The sequence below is a fragment of the Bos indicus genome, chromosome 7, assembly GCF_029378745.1.
Source record: "Bos indicus isolate NIAB-ARS_2022 breed Sahiwal x Tharparkar chromosome 7, NIAB-ARS_B.indTharparkar_mat_pri_1.0, whole genome shotgun sequence".
Classification (NCBI taxonomy): Eukaryota; Metazoa; Chordata; class Mammalia; order Artiodactyla; family Bovidae; genus Bos; species Bos indicus.
Genome location: NC_091766.1, coordinates 107,682,326 through 107,704,370, shown reverse-complemented (window position 1 = coordinate 107,704,370; position 22,045 = coordinate 107,682,326). Strand labels below are relative to the sequence as shown.

The 22,045-nt window shown below is 39.1% G+C and overlaps 1 protein-coding gene across 4 annotated transcripts in view; it reads right to left on the bottom strand.

Annotated features, from left to right (window-relative positions):
• Positions 1–22,045, bottom strand: part of FER (FER tyrosine kinase) — a 456,972-nt gene that overhangs the window by 369,892 nt on the left and 65,035 nt on the right. For all 4 annotated transcript variants that reach the window (XM_070794110.1, XM_070794112.1, XM_070794113.1 and 1 more), the window contains one exon: positions 4,581–4,754. In XM_070794110.1, the coding sequence (XP_070650211.1) occupies positions 4,581–4,754 (174 nt within the window). The remainder of the gene's footprint in view (positions 1–4,580; positions 4,755–22,045) is intronic.

The window sequence follows — 22,045 nt, the reverse complement described above, 5'->3', positions numbered from 1 at the left end:
CAAAGTAATGTCTCTGCTTTTGAATATGCTATCTAGGTTGGTCATAACTTCCCTTCCAAGGAGTAAGCGTCTTTTAATTTCATGGCTGCAGTCACCATCTGCAGTGATTTTAGAGCCCACAAAAATAAAGTCAGCCACTGTTTCCACTGTTTCCCCATCTATTTCCCATGAAGTGATAGGACCGGATGCCATGATCTTAGTTTTCTGAATGTTGAGCTTTAAGCCAACTTTTTTACTCTCCTCTTTCACTTTCATCAAGAGGCTCTTTAGTTCTTCTTCATTCTGTCATTGTTCTCCTATAGATCTTGAACATACACTTTGTTAGATTTATACCTAAGTATTTCATTTTTTGAGGTTCTAATGTAGATGGTATTGTGCTTTTAATTTCATATTCTACCTGTTCATTGTTAATACATAGGGAAGTGATTGATTTTTGTATGCTAACACTGTATCCTGCAAAGTGAAATCAGTCAGTTGTGTCTGACTCTTTGCAACCTCATGGACTGTGGCCCTCCTGGCTCTGTCCAAGGGATTTTCCAGGCATGAATACTGGAGTGGGTTGCCATTTCCTGCAAACTTGCTATAACTGATTGTTTGTTTCAAGAGTTTTTGGTTTATTCTCTCAGATTATCTACATAAACAACCATGTCATTTGTAAATAATGACATTCCCAATCTGTATACATTTTATTTCTTGTCCTGGTCTTGTTTCATTAGTTAAGATTGACAGAATTTTTTTAACAAGCAGTGGCAAGCGGGGGACATCCATGTCTTGCTCTGATCTTAATGGGAAAGTTACATGTTTCTCACATTTATGTATGATGTTAGCTGGAAGTTTTTTGCAGATATTCTTTATCAAGTTGAGGAAGTTCACCTTTATTCCTAGTTTACTGAGAGTTTTTAATCACGAATTGGTGGTAGATTTTGTCAGATGCTTTCTCTCCATCTATTCATATGCTCATGTAATTTTTCTTTTTAGTTTGTTGATATAATGGACTCCATTAATTGATTTTCAAATATTGAACCAAACTTTCACAACTGAAATAAATTCCACTTGTCAAGGTGCATAAATTCTTTTTCTACACTGTTGGATTTTATTTCTCAATAGTTCAAAGACGTTTGCATCTATGTTCATGAGAGACATTGGTTTATAGCTTCCTAATATCTTTGTCTGCTTTTGGTGTTTGATAATACTAGCATCCTAGAATGGGATTGGTAAGCTTCTCTCTGTTTCTTTTTCTGAGGTAAGTCTGTAGAAAAGTGGTGCAATTTCTTCCTTGAATGTTTGATAGAATTCACCAGTGAAGGCATCTGAGCTTGAAGCCTTCTGAGCCTGGTGCCTTCTATTTTGGAAGGTTATTAATGATCGATTCAATTACTTTAATAGATACCTGCCTGTTCAGACTGTCCATGTCATTTTATGTGAGTTTCAGCAGATTGTGTCATTCAAGGCATGCTCCCATTTCTCCCAGCTTATCAAATTTATGGACACAGGGTTGATTAAAGAGTATTCCTTCATTATCCTTTTAATAGCCATGGGATACATAGTCATGTCTCCTCTTTCACTTCTGATATTAGTCATTTGTACCCACACTGGTTTTTTTGTTAGCCTGGCTAGAGACTTGTTGATTTCATTTACCTTCTCGAAAATCAGATTTTGGTTTTGCTGACTTTTCTTAATTAGTTTCCTGTTTTCCTTTTCACTGAGTTCTACTCTAATTTTCATTAGTTCTTTTCTTCTGTGTACTTTGGATTCAATCTGTTCTTCTTTTTCTACCGTTTCTTCTAAGGTAGAAGCAGAGATGATTGATTTTAGATCTTTCTTTCTTTCTAACAAATGCAGTCCATGCTATAAATTTCCCTCTAAGCACTGCTTTTGCTATATCCCACACATTTTGATAAGTTTTCTTTTCAGTTTCATTTAGTTCAACATATCTTTATATTTTTCTTGAGATTTCTTCCTTGGTCCATGGGTTATTTAGAAGTGTGTTGTTTAATCTCCAAGTATTTGGGGATTTTCTAGCTATCATACTGTATCAATTCCACTCTTTTAAATATATTTTGATGTAGCTTATAACCTGAATGTGGAACATCTTGCTGAATTGTGCAATATAAGCTTGAGAAGAATGTGTATTCCCCTGTTTGTGCATGAAGTAGTCAATAGTGTCCATCACATCTGGCTGACTAATGACATTATTGAGTTCACTCTGTCCTTACTCACTTTCTGTCTGCTGCATCTGTCCATTTCAGATGGGGGTGGGGGAAAGGTACCGAAATCTCCAACTGTAATGGAGGTCCACTCATTTCTCCCTACAATTTTAACAGTTTCACAGTCCTACCAATATTTTGATGCTATGCTGTTAAGCACATGTACATTAAGGATTGTACTGTCTTCCTGGAGAACGGACCCCTTCAACATTCTGTAACTCTCCTCTTTATCCCTGATAAACGTCCTTGCTTTGAAGTCTGTCTTATCTGAAATTAATATAGCTACTCCCACTTTCTTTGTATTAGGGTCAGTACATCTTTCTCCATCCATTTACTATTAATCTGTATGTGTCTTTATGTATAAAGTGGGTTTCTTATAGACAACATATGGTTGTTGCCCTTTCCTCAGATCAGCCAGGCTCCAGCTCAACAGCTTCTTCTGAGGATAGACCTTGGTAGGAACAGAATGCTCTAACCTATGTCAGAATGGTTCCCTTTCTCTTCCACTGCCAAGATCATGAGTTTTTTTTTTTTTCCCCCTATATTCACTGTGAGTACCTCACAGAGATTCAGGAGGTAAAAGTCACAAGTGTGAAGACCCCTCAATGAGTGGGTCCTCCTGGAGTTTTCAACCATCAGAGCGTCCAGAATTTGTCAGTTATAGTTCGGGTTTTTCTACACCTAACACTTGTTCTTTCTTATCTCTCCTTGCTATTCTTTGGAACTCTGCATTCAGATGCTTATATCTTTCCTTTTCTCCTTTGCTTTTCGCTTCTTTTCACAGATGGCTGGATGGCATCACTGACTCTATGGACATGAGTTTGGGTGAATTCCGGGAGTTGGTGATGGACACGGAGGCCTGGCGTGCTGGATTCATGGGGTTGCAAAGAGTCGGACACGACTGAGCGACTGAACTGAGCTGAACACTTGTTCTCAAGTCTGATGCTGGTCTGGTTAGTTGTGATTCTCTATTTTCACTTGTCCAGTTTGGGGGACAGTCATTTTGCTCTGTGACCTATCTTCTCTAATGGATCTAAGAAGAGTTGCTGATTTTTCAATTTGTTCCAATTTTTATTTGCTGTTAGGATGGAGTGACAATTCCAAGCTTCTTACATGCTGGATTGGAAAATGGAAGTCTTAACTTCTGAAGTTGCTAAAGAACCAATTCACTGTTCGTAAACTGGCAAATTAATGTCTAAAAGCAAGTATTTGTCTTACCTTTCTTGCATGATCTATACCTCATGGCAACCAAATAGCTGATACAGGAAAAACTTTTACTGAAAATTCCAGCTAACAATTGCATCAGGAATGACAGAAGTAAAATATTGTCGTTTTACAACCTCCACTGAACTAATGGATCTGAGCAGTGGACATCAAGTGCTTCATTAGGTGAAAGGCTGAAGAGAAAATTTTTAATAGATTGACAAGGCTGGCAGCACTGGTACCTGTTAGCAGATAATATATACCTCTTGTTATGAAACAACAGGAAATCTATACCAGCCCGAAATAAACAGCAAGAGTATTGTCAAGCCTCTAGATCTAACTTCCAGTTTGCTGGAAAACTGAAGGATAAAGGAATACATGAAACTGCATTACAAGATACTAACAGCAAAATCCAAAATGAAAGAATTCAATTCTATTGAGTAAGTTACCCAGTTTCTTTAAATGCACAGCATTTTAAAAGTGGGGTGGCAAGGAGAGCCTACAGATTAAAAGAGATTATTAAAAGGCAATGTATAAGCCAGGTTTGGATCATGATTCAAATGAACCAACTGCAAAAATAACATTTAACAATTATTTGAGCACAATCAGGATAATTAATAATATTAAGGAATTATCTTTATTTTTAGGTGAGTTCATAACATAGTTTTCTTAAAGAGTAATTAGCAATAAATAATATTTACAAATAAAAGTAAAAAACTGGAATTTTCTATAAAATTATCCAATGTAGAAGAAAGGTAGGTGAGAGTACAGATGTAAAAAACAAACCAAAATATTGACTAGGCGGATGGACAGGTCAATGGGAGTTCATTTAATTATTCTCTCTTCTTCTGTACACTTGAAAATTTTCACAATTAAAACCACTGTAAAAAGTTAGGCAGAAGGGACAGACACCAGTTGTGAAGAAAATGTGGAAGTATCCCAACTAATTTATTTTGGCAGCATTTCTTTCGTGTGAATAAATAATCACATATCTTATAATCAATCATGTTTTATATTCAATAAAAATAAGATACTACTTATTAGAGACATTGAAATCTATTTCTTACCAGAAAATAGTGACTAAACACTTTTTAAAGTTAAACAGGATATAGCATCTCAGTGAATCTAAAACTCACACTAAAGACAGAATCCCAGAGTGGGAAGACAAACCTTGATCATCTCTGCCTCGATCTGCTGATGGACACCTATGTAACTCTTCTTCACCTGCTGCTTATCTTTGATCATCATGGTGAGCCTGTGTAAGGGCCCGGAATTCAGGTCCTCCGCATGTGTCTTCATGATCCTGCTGAGCTGTTCCGTCTGCTGAATCATAAGTAGCCAAGACTTTTTAAAAAATAAGAAACAAAATTAGCATTTGTATTAGAGGCTTCCATTTCACTGTGTTCAGGAACCTTAAACATTTAGTTTTACACAAATTATTACACTAATATAAAAATAACAGGTTTCTGGCAATTATGCAATAAGCTATATGAATGTTTTGTATACAACATCTTTAAATTCAAGCACAAACGCTTCAAAATTCAGTAAGCAGAGAGTGTGCATCACAGCAGGACAGGACTGAGGGGCTCATGGAGAGCCCACTCTTGCAGTCTTCACTGTACCACTTCTTGTCTGTCTTCCAACACTGATGGATTGCTTCTGCCCACACTCTTCCATTGTCTCAGTAAGGAAACCACTTCCCAACAGTCACATGCAACAGAAGCTTACCCATCTTCACTGTAACCTGTCTCTCTGCGGCATCTGATCCCACCGACTCACACTTCCTGAAACTCTCGTTGCTGGTTTCTACGGCCTCTTTTCTTCCAACATACTGACCTGCCTTCCTCCCTTTCTACAAATTCCTTCTCAATCTTAATACCTGCTCTCCTTTTGCTGCCTATGTCTTAAATACTTGAATTCTCTAGATTTCTATCTTTTCTCTTCTCTTAATAAATTAGTTAGAAACCATTCGTTGTTCTAGCTTAACATGTTGCTTCAACAGCAGACACACATCATGCTGGGTTTGGGACAAGTGGGCACATAGATACAGCTGAATCCTATTCAGAAACAAGTTTAGTTTGGTCAGAGAGGATCCATATTAAAGATATACACACAAAAAATAGACAAGGCATGTTTGGATATTTCTCAAAACTAATTTTTCTACACTATTACTTTTGATCTGTGAATGAACAGAATTAATTTCATTACTGTTAGTATTCCAAGGTAATCCTAAAACAAAATTTAGTAAGTATCTAAATCATAGGCTAGCCTAAAGGAAGCAAAAAATTTGTGGTCACAGTCAGAACTCTCCAGGGTCTAACTGGGTATTCTTGTGTTTGATACACTGCAGTATATGTTCTTTTTAAAAAAAGTAATCTTTGAGGACATTTCTTTAGGGAAAAAGGTCATTTTAGTTGTAAAATTTCAGTTGCTTTTAAAAACACAAGACAGGTAGCCTACGAACTCATCATATTTACTTTCAAATTCAAAACCCTGAGTACTAAGATGCTCTTGATACCATAAAGCCATTTAAAACTGACGTAGCTCTTCCATTAAAATATAAAATTTAAGGAAGATGAAAACAAAAAACTATATAAATGTGGATTTAAAATATAATCTAGACTGCCCTAGTAACTGCCGTAGCTCTGCCTTTTTCATGATATTTTCACTCTAAGAAATAGAGGGTTAGGAAAACATTCTATATAGCATGTGCAGAATGTTAAGGCTACCAAAAATAAAGTGAGAAGAATCAATTTCTTTCTCAAAAAATAAATATCCTCTATCTTCAAAAAACAAATATTCTCTAAGTGCTTTGTAGCAAAAATTTTTTGTGTTTCTATGTAGGAGTCCTTGCAGCCTAGGGAGAAGTCTTCTTAGAAGCTAAGGTTAAAGGTCATACAAGTAGGTCAGATTACCCTCCACCTCGCAGGACAGCACATCTCATCCTGTCTAATAGCCCTGTTCACTGTAGTTACTGTGGAAAAGTCAAAACCTCCCGAGGAATATATTATCACCACGACTGTCGAAGCCAGAGTGACCTCAATATTTCCCATTTTGACCCAGGGCACAATCTATAGAATCCTGTACTGTCAAAAACTCCTGCTCTGTGATTAGAAAACTCCTTATGCTTTTTATCAGAACTTTCCATTTATCTTTAACAAAAATCTGCTCGATCCCACTTCACTCAGTCATGTCCGACTCTTTTCGACCCCATGGACACCAGGCTCCTCTGTCCGTGGGATTTTCTAGGCAAGAGTACTGGAGTGGGTTGCCATTTCCTTCTCCAGGGAACTTCCTGACCCAGGGATCGAACCCAGGTCTCCCACATTGTAGACAGACGCTTTACTGTCTAAGCCACCAGGGAAGTCCTACTAACAACCTAATAAGGCTAATAAATACTCCTTCTCTTCTGAAGCTGAAGCAACCTTTGAACATGAACAATCCATCAGCAAGTCCTTCTGATTCTCCCTCCAAAGGCTACCACAGATCTACCCACTTCTCTTCATAGTCACCGCCACCCCTTTTGGAAGTTTTAATTGTCTCTGATTTAGACCTAATTGGTGTCCTCTCTTCTGCTGATGCTCCTTTCCACACCATTCCCCTTAACGTAGCAAAAGAAACTGCCATCCTCCTGCAAAAAACCATATACAGGCTTTCCTTTACATTTAAAGGAAAATCCAAACTTCCTTCTAAGACCTAAAGTGTCTCAAATTACGTATCCGCTATAAAAGGCCTCTTGATGAAAATGAAAGTGGAGAGTGAAAAAGTTGGCTTAAAGCTCAACATTCAGAAAACTAAGATCATGGCATCCGGTCCCATCACTTCATGGGAAATAGATGGGGAAACAGTGGAAACAGTGTCAGACTTTATTTTTCTGGGCTCCAAAGTCACTACAGATGGTGACTGCAGCCATGAAATTAAAAAACACTTGCTCCTTGGAAGAAAAGTTATGACCAACCTAGACAGCATATTCAAAAGCAGAGACATTACTTTGCCAACAAAGGTCCGTCTAGTCAAGGCTATGGTTTTTCCTGTGGTCATGTATGGATGTGAGAGTTGGACTGTGAAGAAGGCTGAGTGCCAAAGAATTGATGCTTTTGAACTGTGGTGTTGGAGAAGACTCTTGAGAGTCCCTTTGACTACAAGGAGATCCAACCAGTCCATTCTAAAGGAGATCAGCCCTGGGATTTCTTTGGAAGGAATGATGCTAAAGCTGAAACTCCAGTACTTTGGCCACCTCATGCGAAGAGCTGACTCCTTGGAAAAGACCCTGACGCTGGGAGGGATTGGGGGCAGGAGGAAAAGGGGATGACACAGGATGAGATGGCTGGATGGCATCACCAACTCGATGGACAAGAGTTTGAGTGAACTCTGGGAGTTGGTGATGGACAGGGAGGCCTGGCGTGCTGCGATTCATGGGGTTGCAAAGAGTCAGACACGACTGAGCGACTGATCTGAGCTGATCTATCCATTCAGTTTCTGTTTTGCCATCTTCTACCCAGCTGAATAAATTCCAGGAGTGCTGGTCTTTAGTTTCCTGAACATTCTCTCTTCCTGGGGGCTTATCCTCTCTTTCACATGGCAAGATCCATCTCTTCCATTAGGAACCAGCTAAATCTCATGCAGGTCTCATCCTTGCTATTCTCTATCCGAGCACTTAAAATAATTATTTATTTGTGTGTATATCTGGCTTGTTTTTTTTTTAAGATCTCCCCAACTACAATGGAAGCTCCATGAGGGTTAGTACTGTGTCTCCTTGTTCACTATTTTATGTATTAATGGTGATATAAAACCATGAAGTGAAAATATGCCACTAAAAGATTTTTTTAAATTGTTTCAAACTGGAACTAGACAGCATGAGTGAGTGAGTGAAAGTCGCTCAATCGTGTCCTACTCTGAGACTCCATGGATTATATGGTCCATGGAACTCTCTAGGCCAGAATGCTGGAGTGGGGTGGGAGACCTGGGTCTGATCCCTGGGTTAGACAGCATGAGCAGTGCCAATTACGATGGGGAAGGAAAACTTAACGGGTCTATCTTCAACTGATAAAACAAGCGAGGGATCAGAGCAGCACATAATGCAGTAAGAAGTACTGGCCTAAAAGGAATGAGTTAGTGGGCAAGAAAGTGTTCGGGTGGTGTGTAATGAGAATTAGACACGTGGCTGGAACGTCTGTTATATAGAGATATGAGTAAAATGGTAACAGATGCTTGATAAAGAAACAAACAAAAAAGGATGCGTTTCAACATTTATAGTAAAACTGATACAGCACTTTGCAGATATGGCTCTTTAGTTCTGGCACAGCACTGGTCAAAGCATAAAATATTTGTTGATTACAGTAATTTCTGGAAGATAATTCCTTATAACCTAATAAACAAAATAATCATCTCATCTGCAGGCCATCTGCAGACATTCAAATTGCTTTATTATACAGAATCCTGTTTAAATGATTAATAATGTTCCTCATAATGGAATTTTACCAGCAGTCAGAGTCACTGATGCTGAAAGCCACAGATAGAGTAAGAAATAAAAAAAAAAAAAAGTAAAAATAACTGGTTTAATTTTACAAAAATCTAATCACAGGCAAAGAATAATAGAACTTGAAAATAAAACCACTGTGGTTAAGTTTACAGAATAGAATATAAGTATATTAACTTTTCAGAGAAGAGCTACAAAATATGAAAGTAGGAATAACTTAACTATAATAAACTAGACAGAAATCCCAAAGGATACTGACAAAAATCAAGGGTGAGAGACTGATAAGAAGTATATTCATTCCTTAACCTCCATACATAAGTCAATAGGCAGCATTACCTAGAATATTCATTTCTTAACCTCCATACATAAGTCAATAGGCAGCATTGACTAGAAAGTTTATAAATAAAGAGATACAGATTTAAGCTTATAATTCTTAAGCTTCAAAAATTAAACAAGTGAATGTTTAAAAAGGCAGACTTTGCAGGCTTCCTCTGTCACAAAAATAATTTTTAAAGAAAGATAACATTGTCCACTAAAAAAGGAAAGAAAATTTTAAAATGTTAAATGATTCAAAATAAAAATAAGCTGCAAAATAAAAATAACAACATCTGTTAAGCAGTACATAAAAATATTACCTGTTAAACATCTACAAGAAGGAAAATTATTATCAAATCAGGGGGGAAAGACTTCATTGTACACTATAAATAACAAATATCAGTAAAATAAAAAAACATGTAACATCAACAAAAAATGGTAGGGGACATCACTCCAGAAAAACATGAACAATAAAATTCAACAGTCATTATACGCAAATGACCTAAAACTGAATGTTAGACACAAAATATAAAACAAGGAAGGGCAAAGTATGATGCCAAAGAGTATCACTCACAGTAACATATAACCGTTGTGATTCTTCTCATCCTAGAAATCAATGCATCCAAACAAAAAGCAAAAATGAGGGAACGCGATGGTAAATCAAAAGTGGTGAGAGAATTAAATATACTCGTCTCTACCTATGATAGACTAAATCAAAAAAATTCATAATACAGAGTATCTGAACAAGAAATTTAGTAATTAATATGTTTGATCTATCATCATATATAAGACTCTATATACTATAGATCTAGAAAATGTCTATTTTTATAAGAATATTGTTAAAAATTAGATAATAGTGGGCTATAAAAATTTGTATAAATTTTCTGAAAAATAGAAATAGGGCATACTAATTCCAGTATCTAGCTTCTTTCAGTTAAAAAAAAAAAATCAGAATTTTTTAAAGGAAAAAATCAAATCATTTCTACAAAATGCACAGGCCAAAACAAATTTTTAATCTAAAAGAATTCCTGGAAATAACAGTCAGTTAAATACTATCAAGATCCATGATACATAGCTCAATTTGCTCAAAGATTTACTTCTATTTCTAAGTAAAAAAAAGTTTAAAAATGTTTATTAAAATTCAAGTTTAGAAGTTAGAAAACAGAGAACAATGTAAAACTAAGGAAAGTACACAGGAGAAACTGAAAAGAAAAAATTTAAAATATTTATGAATTAGATAAATTAAAAATAGAAAAAATAATGTTGATAGCATTAAAAAGGAGAGCTTAGCAATGACAAAGGAAATAATAAAAGAAATAAAGTACATAAGATCTATAATTAGAAAAGAGAAATCACCATAAGTTAAGATGAAACTGATCTGAAAATAAATGAAGTGGCTCCTTTATTTCTTTTAAAGATAAACTCAAATTAGTAAAACTGACATTTCAATAGATAGCACATAGATCATCCCACTTTCTGCTCACAGGCACATTCTCAGTCCTTTACCAGCTAGAACCTGATCTCTGCAAACTGTATTTCCCAGGCGTCCTCCTGCTAACTGGCTTTTGGTTTTGTTGTGCAACTGGAGGTCCTGGCACAAGACAGAGAGGCGGGAAGAAGGGAGAAACCTGGATGTATACCTCTCTCCGCTCAGATTTCTTCCTCTGTCTGTCTCTCTTGCTGACTGTAATGAGCCTTCCTCAGCCCTTTGGGGCTTCCAGACGGCAGAGGCTCCATGGAGTTACTAATCTCTGAATTGCCTCACCTTCCTCTGTTCGCTCCTAGACCTTCAAAAACCTTTGAACATATTTCCCCCAATTAAACCCTATTTATTGAAGTACCTGGTATAAGTTTTGTTTTCCTGACTGAATCCTAACCTTTACAGATAGAAAATTCAAAGAGGCCAATAACCATGTAATACATGGTTATTATTAGCCAATTATCAATAAAATACCTCTAAAAAAGTATGGGGCTTCCCTCATAGCTCAGCTGGTAAAAAATCCACCTGCAATTTAGGAGACCCTGGTTCGATTCCTGGGTCAGGAAGATCTGCTGGAGAAGGGATAGGCTACCAACTCCAGTATTCTCAGGCTTCCCTTGTGGCTCAGCTGGTAAAGAATCTGCCTGCAATGTGGGAGGCCTGGGTTCAATCCCTGAGTTGGAAAGATCCCCTGGAGAAGGGAAAGGCTATCCACTCCAATATTCTGGCCGTGCTCATTTAACTTCTATGCAGAGTACATCATGCGAAATGCTGGGCTGGATGAATTATGAGTTGGAATCAAGATGGCCAAGAGAAATATCAATAACCTCAGAGATACAGAGATACCACTCTAATGGCAGAAAGAAAAGAGGAACTAAAGAGACTCTTGATGAGGGTGAAAGAGGAGAGTGAAAGAGCTAGTTTAAAATTCAACATTCAAAAAGTAAGATCATGGCATCTGGTCCCATCACTCCATGGCAAATAGAAGGGGAAAAAGAGGAAGCGGTGACAGATTTTATTTTCTCGGGCTCCAAAAACACGGGCGATGGTGGCTGCAGCCATGAGATTAAAAGATGCTCGCTTCCTGGAAGGAAAGCTATGACAAACCTAGACGGCATTATAAAAAGCAGACACATCACTTTGCTGACAAAGGTCCGTCTAGTCAAAGCTATGGTTTTACCAGTAGTCATATATGGATGTGAGAAAGAAGAAAGACAGCGCTAAGTCGTGTCCAGCTCTTTGCGATCCCATGGCTCCTCTGTACATGGGATTCTCTGGGCAAGAATCCTGGAGCGGGTTGCCATTTCCTTCCCCTGGGGATCTTCCCAACCCAGGAATTGAACCCGGGTCTCTCGCATTACAGGCGTATGCTTTACCGACTGACCTACAAAGGAAGCTCCAAAGAAAGCTGAGCATTGAAGAATTGATGCTTTTGAACTGTGGTGTTAGAGAAGACTCTCAACAGTCCCTTGGACTGCAAGGAGATCAAACCAGTCAATCCTAAAGGAAATCAGTACTAAATATTCATTGGAAGGACTGATGCTGAAGATGAAGCTCCAATACTTTGGCCACTGATACGAAGAGCTGACTCATTGGAAGACCCTGATGCTGGGAAAGATTGAAGGCGGGAGGAGAAGGCGACAAGAGAGGATGAGATGGTTGGATAGCATCATCGACTCAATGGACATGAGTTTTAGCAAGCTCCAGGTGTTGGTGATGGACAGGGAGGCCTGATGTGCTGTAGTTCATGCAGTCACAGAGTCGGACACGACTGAGCAACTGAACTGACTGATCTTATAATCAGTTTTGGAAATTTCAAAAATGAGTATTTAATAGTGAAATATAGAAGTATTCCCACATAAGTCAAATGCAAACCAGGCTGTTTAATATCAACAATGCTATTTAACACTGTTTCTCAGTTCAGTTCAGTTCAGTCGCTCAGTTGTGTCCGACTCTTTGTGACCCCATGAATCGCAGCACTCCAGGCCTCCCTGTCCATCACCAACTCCCAGAGGTTACTCAAACTCACGTCCATCGAGTCAGTGATACCATCCAGCCATCTCATCCTCTGTCGTCCCCTTCTCCTCCTGCCCCCAATCCCTCCCAGCATCAGGGTCTTTTCCAATGAGTCAAGTCTTCACATGAGGTGGCCAAAGTATTAGAGTTTCAGCGTTAGCATCAGTCCTTCCAAAGAACACCCATGACCGATCTCCTTTAGGATGGACTGGTTGGATCTCCTTGTAGTCCAAGGGACTCTCAAGAGTCTTCTCCAACACCACAGTTCAAAAGCATCAATTCTTCGGCACTCAGCCTTCTTCACAGTCCAACTCTCACATCCATACATGACCACTGGAAAAAACATAGCCTTAACTAGACAAACCTTTGTTGGCAAAGTAACGTCTCTACTTTTTAATATGCTATCTAGGTTGGTCATAACTTTTCTTCCAAGGAGTAAGTGTCTTTTAATTTCATGGCTGCAATCACCATCTGCAGTGATTTTGGAGCCCAAAAAAATAAAGTCTGACACTGTTTCCACTGTTTCCCCATCTATTTCCCATGAAGTGATGAGACCAGATGCCATGATCTTAGTTTTCTGAATGTTGAGCTTTAAGCCAACTTTTTCACTCTCCTCTTTTACTTTCATCAAGAGGCTTTTTAGTTCCTCTTCACTTTGTTACAAGGCCTTAAATGAAGCACTGAACAGCGCTAAGCATTTACCTAATGTTAGATGTTAAAATACTAACAACTTTCACCTACAGAATATGTTAAAAAAAATTTTTTTTAAACGGATAACCCAACCAGAAGCTGACTGTGACTCATATCATGAGCAACTTATTGCAAAATCCAGGCTCAAATTGAAAAAAGTAGCGAAAACCACTGGCCATTCAGGTATGACCTAAATCAAATCCCTTATGATGATAAAGTGGATGTGACAAATGGATTCAACGGATTAGATCAGGTAGACAGTGCCTGAAGAACTATGGACAGAGGTTCACAACATTGCACAGGGGGCCGTGATCAAAACTCCAAAAGAAAAATAAATGCAAGAAGACAAAGTGGTTGTCTGAGGAGGCCTTACAAATAGCTGAGAAAAGAAGAAACGGGAAAGAGAAACATATATGCAACTGGACACAGAGTTCCAGAGAACAGCAAGGAGAGACGAGAAAGTGTACTTAAGCGAACAACGCAAAGAAAGAGGAATGCAACAGAATGGGAAAGACTAGGGATCGCTTCAAGAAAACTGGGGATACCAAGGACTATCTCATGCAAAGATGGGCACAATAAAGGGCAGAAATGGCAAAGACCTAAGAGAAGCTGAAGATATCAGGAAGAGGTGGCAAGACTACAAAGAAGAACTATACAAAAAAGGACTTAATGCCCCAGATAACGATGATGGTGTACTCACTCACCTGGAGCCATATATCCTGGAATGTGAAGTCAAGTGGGTCTTAGGAAGCATCACTACAAACAAAGCTAGTGTAGCTGATGGAATTCCAGTTGAGCTATTTCAAATCCTGAAAGATGATGCTGTGAAAGTGCTGCACTCAATATGCCAGCAAATTTGAAAAACTCAGCAGTGGCCACAGGACTGGAAAGGTCAGTTTGCACTCCATCCCAAAGAAAGGCAACGCCAAAGAATGTTCAAACTACAGTACAATTGCATTCATTTCACATGCTAGCAAGATTATGCTCAAAATCCTTCAAGCTAGGCTTTAACAGTATGTGAACTGAGAACTAAGCTAGGTGGAGAAAGGTAGAGGAACTGGATATCAAATTGCCAACACCCACTGGATCACAGAAAAAGCAAGGGAATTCCAAAAACATCTACTTCTGCTTAATTAACTACGCTAAAGTCTTTGACTCTGTGGATCAAAATAAACTGTGGAAAATTCTTAAAGAGATGGGAATACCAGGCCACCTTACCTGTCTCCTGAGAAACCTGTATGCAGGTCATGAAGCACCAGTTAGAACTGGACATGGAACAATGGACTGGTTCAAAATAGGGAAAGGAGTACATCAAGGCTGTATATTGTCACCCTGCTGATTTAATTTATATGCAGAGTACATCATGTGAAATGCCAGGCTGGATGAAGCACAAACTGGAATCAAGATTGCCGGGAGAAATATCAACAACCTCAGATATGCAGATGATACCACTCTGATGACAGAAAGTGAAGAGGAATTAAAACGTCTTGATGAGGGTAAAAGAGGAGCATGAAAAGGCTGGCATAAAACATAGCATTGAAAAAACCAAGATCAAGGCAGCCCGTCCCATTATTTCATGGCAAACAGATGGGGAAACAATGGAAACCATGACAGATTTTATTTTCTTGGGCTCAAAAATCACTGCGGACAGTGACTGCAGCGTTGGAATTAAAATATGCTTGCTCCTTGAAGGAAAGCTATGACAAACCTACACAGTGTATTAAAAAGCAGAAACATCACTTTTCCAACAAAGGTCCATATAGTCAAAGCGGGAGGAGAAGGGGATGACAGAGGATGAGATGGTTGGATGGCATCACCAACTCAGTGGACATGAGTTTGGGTGAACTCCGGGAGTTGGTGATGGACAGGGAGGCCTTGTGTGCTGCAGTCCATGGAGTCACAAAGGGTTGGACACGACTGAGCAACTGAACTGAACTGAACTAAACTGATGGTGTTTCCAGTAGTCATGTATGGATGTGAGAATAAGACTGTAAAGAAGGCTAAGCACTGAAGAATTGATGCTTTTGAACTGTGGTGTTGGAGAAGATCCTTGTGAGTCCCCTGGCCAGCAAGGAGATCCAATCAGTCCATCATAAAGGAAATCAACCTTGAATATTCACTGGAAGGACTTATGCTGGAGCTGAAACTCCAATACTTTGGCCACCTGATTTGAAGAACTGACTCACTGGAAAAGACCCTGATGCTGGGAAAGACTGAGGGCAGGAGGAGAAGGAGACGACAGAGGATGAGATGTTTGCATGGTATCACCGACTCAATGGACCTGAGTTTGAGCAAACGGCAGGAGATAGTGAAGGACCCTGTCCAGCCCCGTGTGCTGCAGTCCTTGGGTCACAAAGAATCAAACACGACTTAGTGTAGGAACAACAACAATCAGAACCATATCGGAGTCAGCAGTCTTGGGACATTCAAACGTTTTATAATGACTGCAATAATTTTCATAAACTGATTACACATATGAAACCATCAACTGTGTAATTTATTTTGATGAGTTTCTGGATATCTTTTTTTCTTACAGCATTTAAAGTTTCTTTCCCTGTAAACAGAGCAGGTATTGACTAGTCTCCTTCTCTTCATGGTTTATATCCCAGTATCCAGAAATGTCTACAGATATGATCTCATCTGATGGATATTTTTAAAGAACCAAAGGACTGAGTTTACTTAATGAGTCAGCAAGAAATGGGTCATCTGAGTTAAATACATCCTTTAACATCAGGGGAATTTCAGCTTCTCTCTTTAATAGGTGGTGGTTTAGTCACTAAGTCATGTTCAACTCTTGAGACCCCATGGACTGTAGCCTGCCAGGTTTCTCTCTCCATGGGACTCTCCAGGAAAGAATCCTGGAGTGGGTTACCGTTTCCTTCTCCAGGGGATCTTCCTGACCCAGGGATTGAACCTGGGTCTCCTGCATTGCAGGCAGATTCTTTACTGACTGAGCTACAAAGGGAACCCCACCTTTATAACAACGGAAGGGCTGAAACTTTGAAGACCCTGTTACTCAAGTAGTATAAATTCTAAGATTATCAAACACTTAACATAATAAAAACAAATCCTGAATAAAAACACTAGGTAGGCAAAACAATTATCAAACACTTTAAAACAAAATAGAATCAAAATAATCAACACAATCAAAGTCAGTATCTGGGTTCTAAAGACTGGTCCCAAATATGCTGACCCACGTCAGCTCACTCGTCTCCGCAGTAAGGAAACCACAGCACTACTAGAATACTGCTACTACCACTGAAAAAGAGCAAGTCTAGACATCTAAGCAGGGGCTACCTGAGTCCAGTGATCACGACTCTGAGCTCCCATCGCAGAGGGCAGGGTTCAGGGAACTAGGAACTGACGGAACTAAGACCCCGCCTGCCACTGGCACAGCTTTAAAAAAGTGTCTAAGCACAGATGCAGGCTACAAAGGACACCGCATTACCTTTTCTTTCTAATACTTCGTCCAGTTTCTAGACTCAGCGCCCCTCAATTGCTTTTGTTCTTCTTGGACTTAAAGGTCACTCTCGTTGTTCTTCTGAGGAACAGAGATAACTAGCTGGCCAGAGTCACCTTGTCCTTCAGAAGCAAATTGCATCAGCTCAGCAGTCTGTCCTACCAAAAGTTAGGGGCTGGATTCCAGATCCCCGCAGTCCCTTCCAGCTCCAACACCCAGGGACCCTTCTCTGCTCAGCTACCTCCCTCGTCAACCTTACAAACTCCCTGCGGCTCACACCCACAGGACTCCTTTGCTGACCCAGCTCTAGCGGGTCCTTGTTAACACAGGGATGGCCTGTTGGGAAATTTTAGAGAAAGCAGTAAGTTACAGTACGGAGATGCGTGCCTGCGCCCCTGCAGTTTCTGTGTTAACATTCCTGTCCTCCGCCCTGCTGCACCCCACGCCCATTCCCCGTTCCCCGGCCATGTCCCAGGGGTAGTTCTGTCCTTCCCTAGTTCCTGCATCCTCAAAGTTTCCTCGAATGGCTTTCAGTTCAAAATATTTTATGAAAACAACTCTTTACTTCCTCAGTCCAACCAGTTCTTCCAGCTACTGCTCAATCTAATCTTGTTTAAAACCCCTGAAATAGAGGGGTTAAAGAAAAAATTAAAACTCTGCATTAGTTCCCAGGTGGCATGAATCAGGCTGTATACTTAGGATACTCCCTTTCTCCGAAGCTCTATCGAATAAATGCTGTTTTCTTTTCTTGCATTCTCTGTAATAAAGACCCAAGCGGTGAGTTTTATGTTCTCCATTACTTCTCCCCAACTCCACCCCTATTAAAGCTGACCTTACTTGTCTAGACAGCCTTTTCCTCCTCCTCTTTAACATTATCTACCTGTAATATATCCATAGATTGTCTCTTACTTACCCCTTGTATCAATAATCTGAAACACATATCTTCATCTTATAAGTGGTATCAGAGAGATTAAGTAATCTTAATTACTTAAGATCATACAGCTAACGAATGGAGGAGTTCAACTTCAACCCAAACCCACCTCTTAGTGAGCTGGACCTAACACAACCTCAGATGTCTGGAGGACACAGAAGGGTTGGACCCTAACGACTCTGGCATCAAAGTAATAAAAATTACTTTGAGAATAACTACCTATGATAAACTGATGAGAGGACCTTACAAACTGGTTACATATTACATTAATCTGTATTTAGCACTTTATCATGAAATTACAAGCTTAAGAGCCAGAGGGAAAAGCCATCGACTCCCTGCAGACCACCTGCCTTGCAGCATGAGTCACAAACAGCTAAAGTGAAGACGTCCTCACAGGCCAAGATCAGTGAGTCATTCTTGGTGTGACACACTCTGTTAGAAGAAACGAAGATGGAAACAGAAGAGGACTCTCACTGCATTTAAGTTTCCAACGAACCTATTTAAGAGTAACGAGCCACACTTCAAATCTCCCTAAGCAAAATCATTAAGAAATCATTATTTTACCTAACCAACCCCAGTACCACACTGAATAATTAGAAAAGCACCAGTTTAAGATGGACACACTCGTAGTATACATTTCTTTATGCTCCAGGAAAACAAAATGACTGGTTTGGGACTTTCAATTTCTAGAACATTTTTCAGAATATCGATTCATATATTAAAGAACACTAATATTATCTCATAAAATACTGTTTTTTACATGCATGCATGCTAAGTTGCTTCAGTCGTGTCCAACTTTTTGTGACTCTATCGATCACAGCTCACCGGGCTCCTCTGTCCATGGGATTCTCCAGGCAAGAATCCTGGGGTGGGTTGCTATGCCCTCCTCCAGGGGATCTTCCCAACCCAGGGATTGAACCAGAGTCATAATAGACTATTATGTCTCCTGCACTGACAGGCAGGTTCTTTACCACTAGCACCACTTGGGAAATGCATTATTTCAAAAGATTTTCTGAATTTCTAAATGTTATTATTTTATATTTATATTTCGTCACATTGTTTTGTGATCAAAAATAATTCCTAGAAATATATGCATCTCTTATTTCACAGTAAAAAAGACAAATAATGATTCAATTTACACAAATTTTAATCTCTTGTACATCCCCTCCCCTCCCAAAAGGAGACCAGTTGCATACATTAGATATCATCCCAGCTTTCTAAATCAATGAGCATAACTCCTAAAATGTCCATTTCCCTCTTAGGAAGCCAACAGAGGTAAACATTATTGGTGATACTAGAATGAATGCACAATATAAAAAAGTAAACACTGTGCTCAATGTTTTGAAAACAGAAAACTACGTATAGGGAAATTTTTTCTGTCTTTTAGAAAAGCACCTTTAGAAAAGCATGCTTGAACTAACAGATACGTGGTGAGATAAATGAGTATCTCAAACAGGTAGTAATTCAAGTGTTTTGAGTTCGTTATACCAAAACCACTTATTCTGGGACACTGAGTCAAAGAACAAACTACTACGAGAGCTATAATTACAGCAAAGCATTGAAAATAATCAACAGTGACTCCAGCTTGAAAAATACCTAAATAACAGTTGTCGTAAATAGCTTTTCTCTACAAACTGTATCTTCCAACTACTTGCTTGCCTTCTTCTTGGTTGAACACTTTTAAATACAACATAAAAATACATAAAGAGGAAAGTACAGTTTCTGTGCACAATAATTCAAAACAAATGTTTCTCTGAAACAACACTTTTTGTTCAGAGTTTGCCCATTACAAAATAAGGATGTTTCTGAAATCTCTGAATTCTTGTGTGATACAGAAATTTAGAAGACAAGCCATTAAATTTCCCTAAAACTGAGCTTTTCAAAGACTGAACTGCAAGTGCAAGGGAAACCTTAGGCAGTTTCCATTCTGAAGAGCCTACCTTTCTGCATTTTTTTTAAGTTTCCCAGTTTTCCCAGGCCAGTTCTACAATAAGCTCTACAGTAAGAATCATGCAGCAGCCTTTTAAAAATACCAATTCTTGAATCCCATGACCAGAGACTCTGATTTAATAGGTTTGGAATGGGGTCTCACGTCAGTATTTTAAAGCTCTCCAAGTAACTCTAATGTGTAAGTTCTGCTATAACAAAACATTTGTGTCTCTAAATCACTGTGACATGCAAAATCACACAGTAAAAACCAAAGACCTTATGGGAAACCAGTGTTAAAGGTACAATGCTCAAAAGCGTCTTCAGGGATATTAATTGACTATAACTTTTTTAAGATTAAAGAAAACAAAGATAGAACAATAAAAACTTTACATGATCTTGCTTGCACTAAATAAGTGAGATGTAAAGTCGGTACTCCATATAGCGGGTTCCACATCCCCAGATTCAATCAACCTCAGATCAAAAATACTCCAAAAAAAAATTCCACAAAGTCCCAAAAAGCAAAACTTCAATGTACTGTACACCAGCAATTGTTTAAACAGCATTTATATTACATTAGGTATTAGAAGTAATCTGGAGATGATTTAAAGTAAACAGGAGGATACACAGTAGGTTATATACAAACACTATACCATTTGATAAAAGAACTCGGGTATCCTTGGATTTTGGTCTCCTCAAGAGTGGCTGTGCTGTGTGCTTAGTCATGTCCCACTCTTTGTAACCCCATGGACTGTAGCCCACCAGGCTTCTCTGTCCACAGGAATTCTCCAGGCCAGAATACTGGAGTGGGTAGCTTATCCCTTCTCCAGGGGATCTTCCCAACCCAGGGATTGAACCCAGGTCTCCCACGTTACAGGCAGATTATTTACCATCTGAGCCACCAGGGAAGCCCAAGAACACTGCAGTGGGTAGCCTATCCCTTCTCCGGGGGATCTTCCCAATCCAGGAATCAAACTGGGGTCTCCAGCATTGCAGACGGATTCTTTACCAGCTGAGCTACCAGGGAAGCTCCAACGTTGAGGGTGACGTGACATTACCTTGAAAAGAAGCTTGTTCATCAAAGCAGGTGTCACAAGGGTTGCAGCTTGTCAGTTATCATAAAGTGATAGAAAGAGCTATCTGATTTGACAGAAAGTTGCAGTATCACATGTAAGTGGATATTCCTCATAACGCAAGGGGTAAACAAGGTAGCCTGTAGATGAGGGAAGCGAGTGTGTGTGTGTGTGTGTGTGTGTGTGTGTGTGTGCGCGCGCGCGCGCGCGCACGTGTGTTTTATATATTCCTAAGCAGATCAGTTCAGAGATGCAGTTTGCAGCAGTCTTCCAGGTTTGTGCATAAGCAACTGTAAACCCATTATGCTCTAATTGCTCCCTGATATGTCCACTGCACAGGAACAAATTCATGTTCTTAAATCCAGTGTTACAGCAGAACTGACTCTACACTTAGGCTTAAGACTTACTGCCTTAAGATACAAAGGAAGTTGGAACTCTAGTTATGTAAGTTACTTGAATTCTTGAACAACTTGCAGGTTGAGGGCACCAACCCACCACCTATTTCCACGCAGAAAACGTCCATGTAACTTTACAGTCGGCCCTCACCATGTGAGCTCCAAATCCTCAGATGTAACCGACCTTGGAGAGTGCAGCGCTGTAGCAGGCATCTGCTCCTAAGTGTGACTGTGAGTAATAAGGCTGGCTTATTACCAGCCCCTCGAAGAGCATCTTTAATTACTTCTAACGCCCACACAGTACATGGAACATTGTCAATATTTCAAGCCATTTCATGTTTAAAAGGTAAGCTTAATATCTCCCTTCAAATATGTTATGTTATTTGGTAATTAATCTGTATCGCTATACTATTTCACAAGAAAGTTGACTATATTCTACAGATATACTTTGATTTTTACTTATTTTTTCAGCTTTATTGAGACATTAGTAACCTATAACATACGCAACTTTGAGGTAGAAAACATGATAATTAGTCACACACACATATTGTAAATTGATTACCACAATAAGGTCAGTTAAATACTTCTATCCTCTTATGTAATTACTTTTTTTCCTGCAGTGATAATTTAAGATCGACTCTTTTAACAACTTTCAAGCAATACAACACTGTTAATTACAGTCACCACGCTATACATATCCTAGAGCTGGAAGTTTACAATCTTTGATCAACATCTGCTCATTTCTTCTATACCCACCCCAGCTCATCGCAACTACTGTTCTGTTCTCTATTTCCATGGGTTTGGGTTTTAGTTTTCACATGTAACTGAGAACATGTATTATTTGTCTTTGACTTATTTCACCTAGTGTAA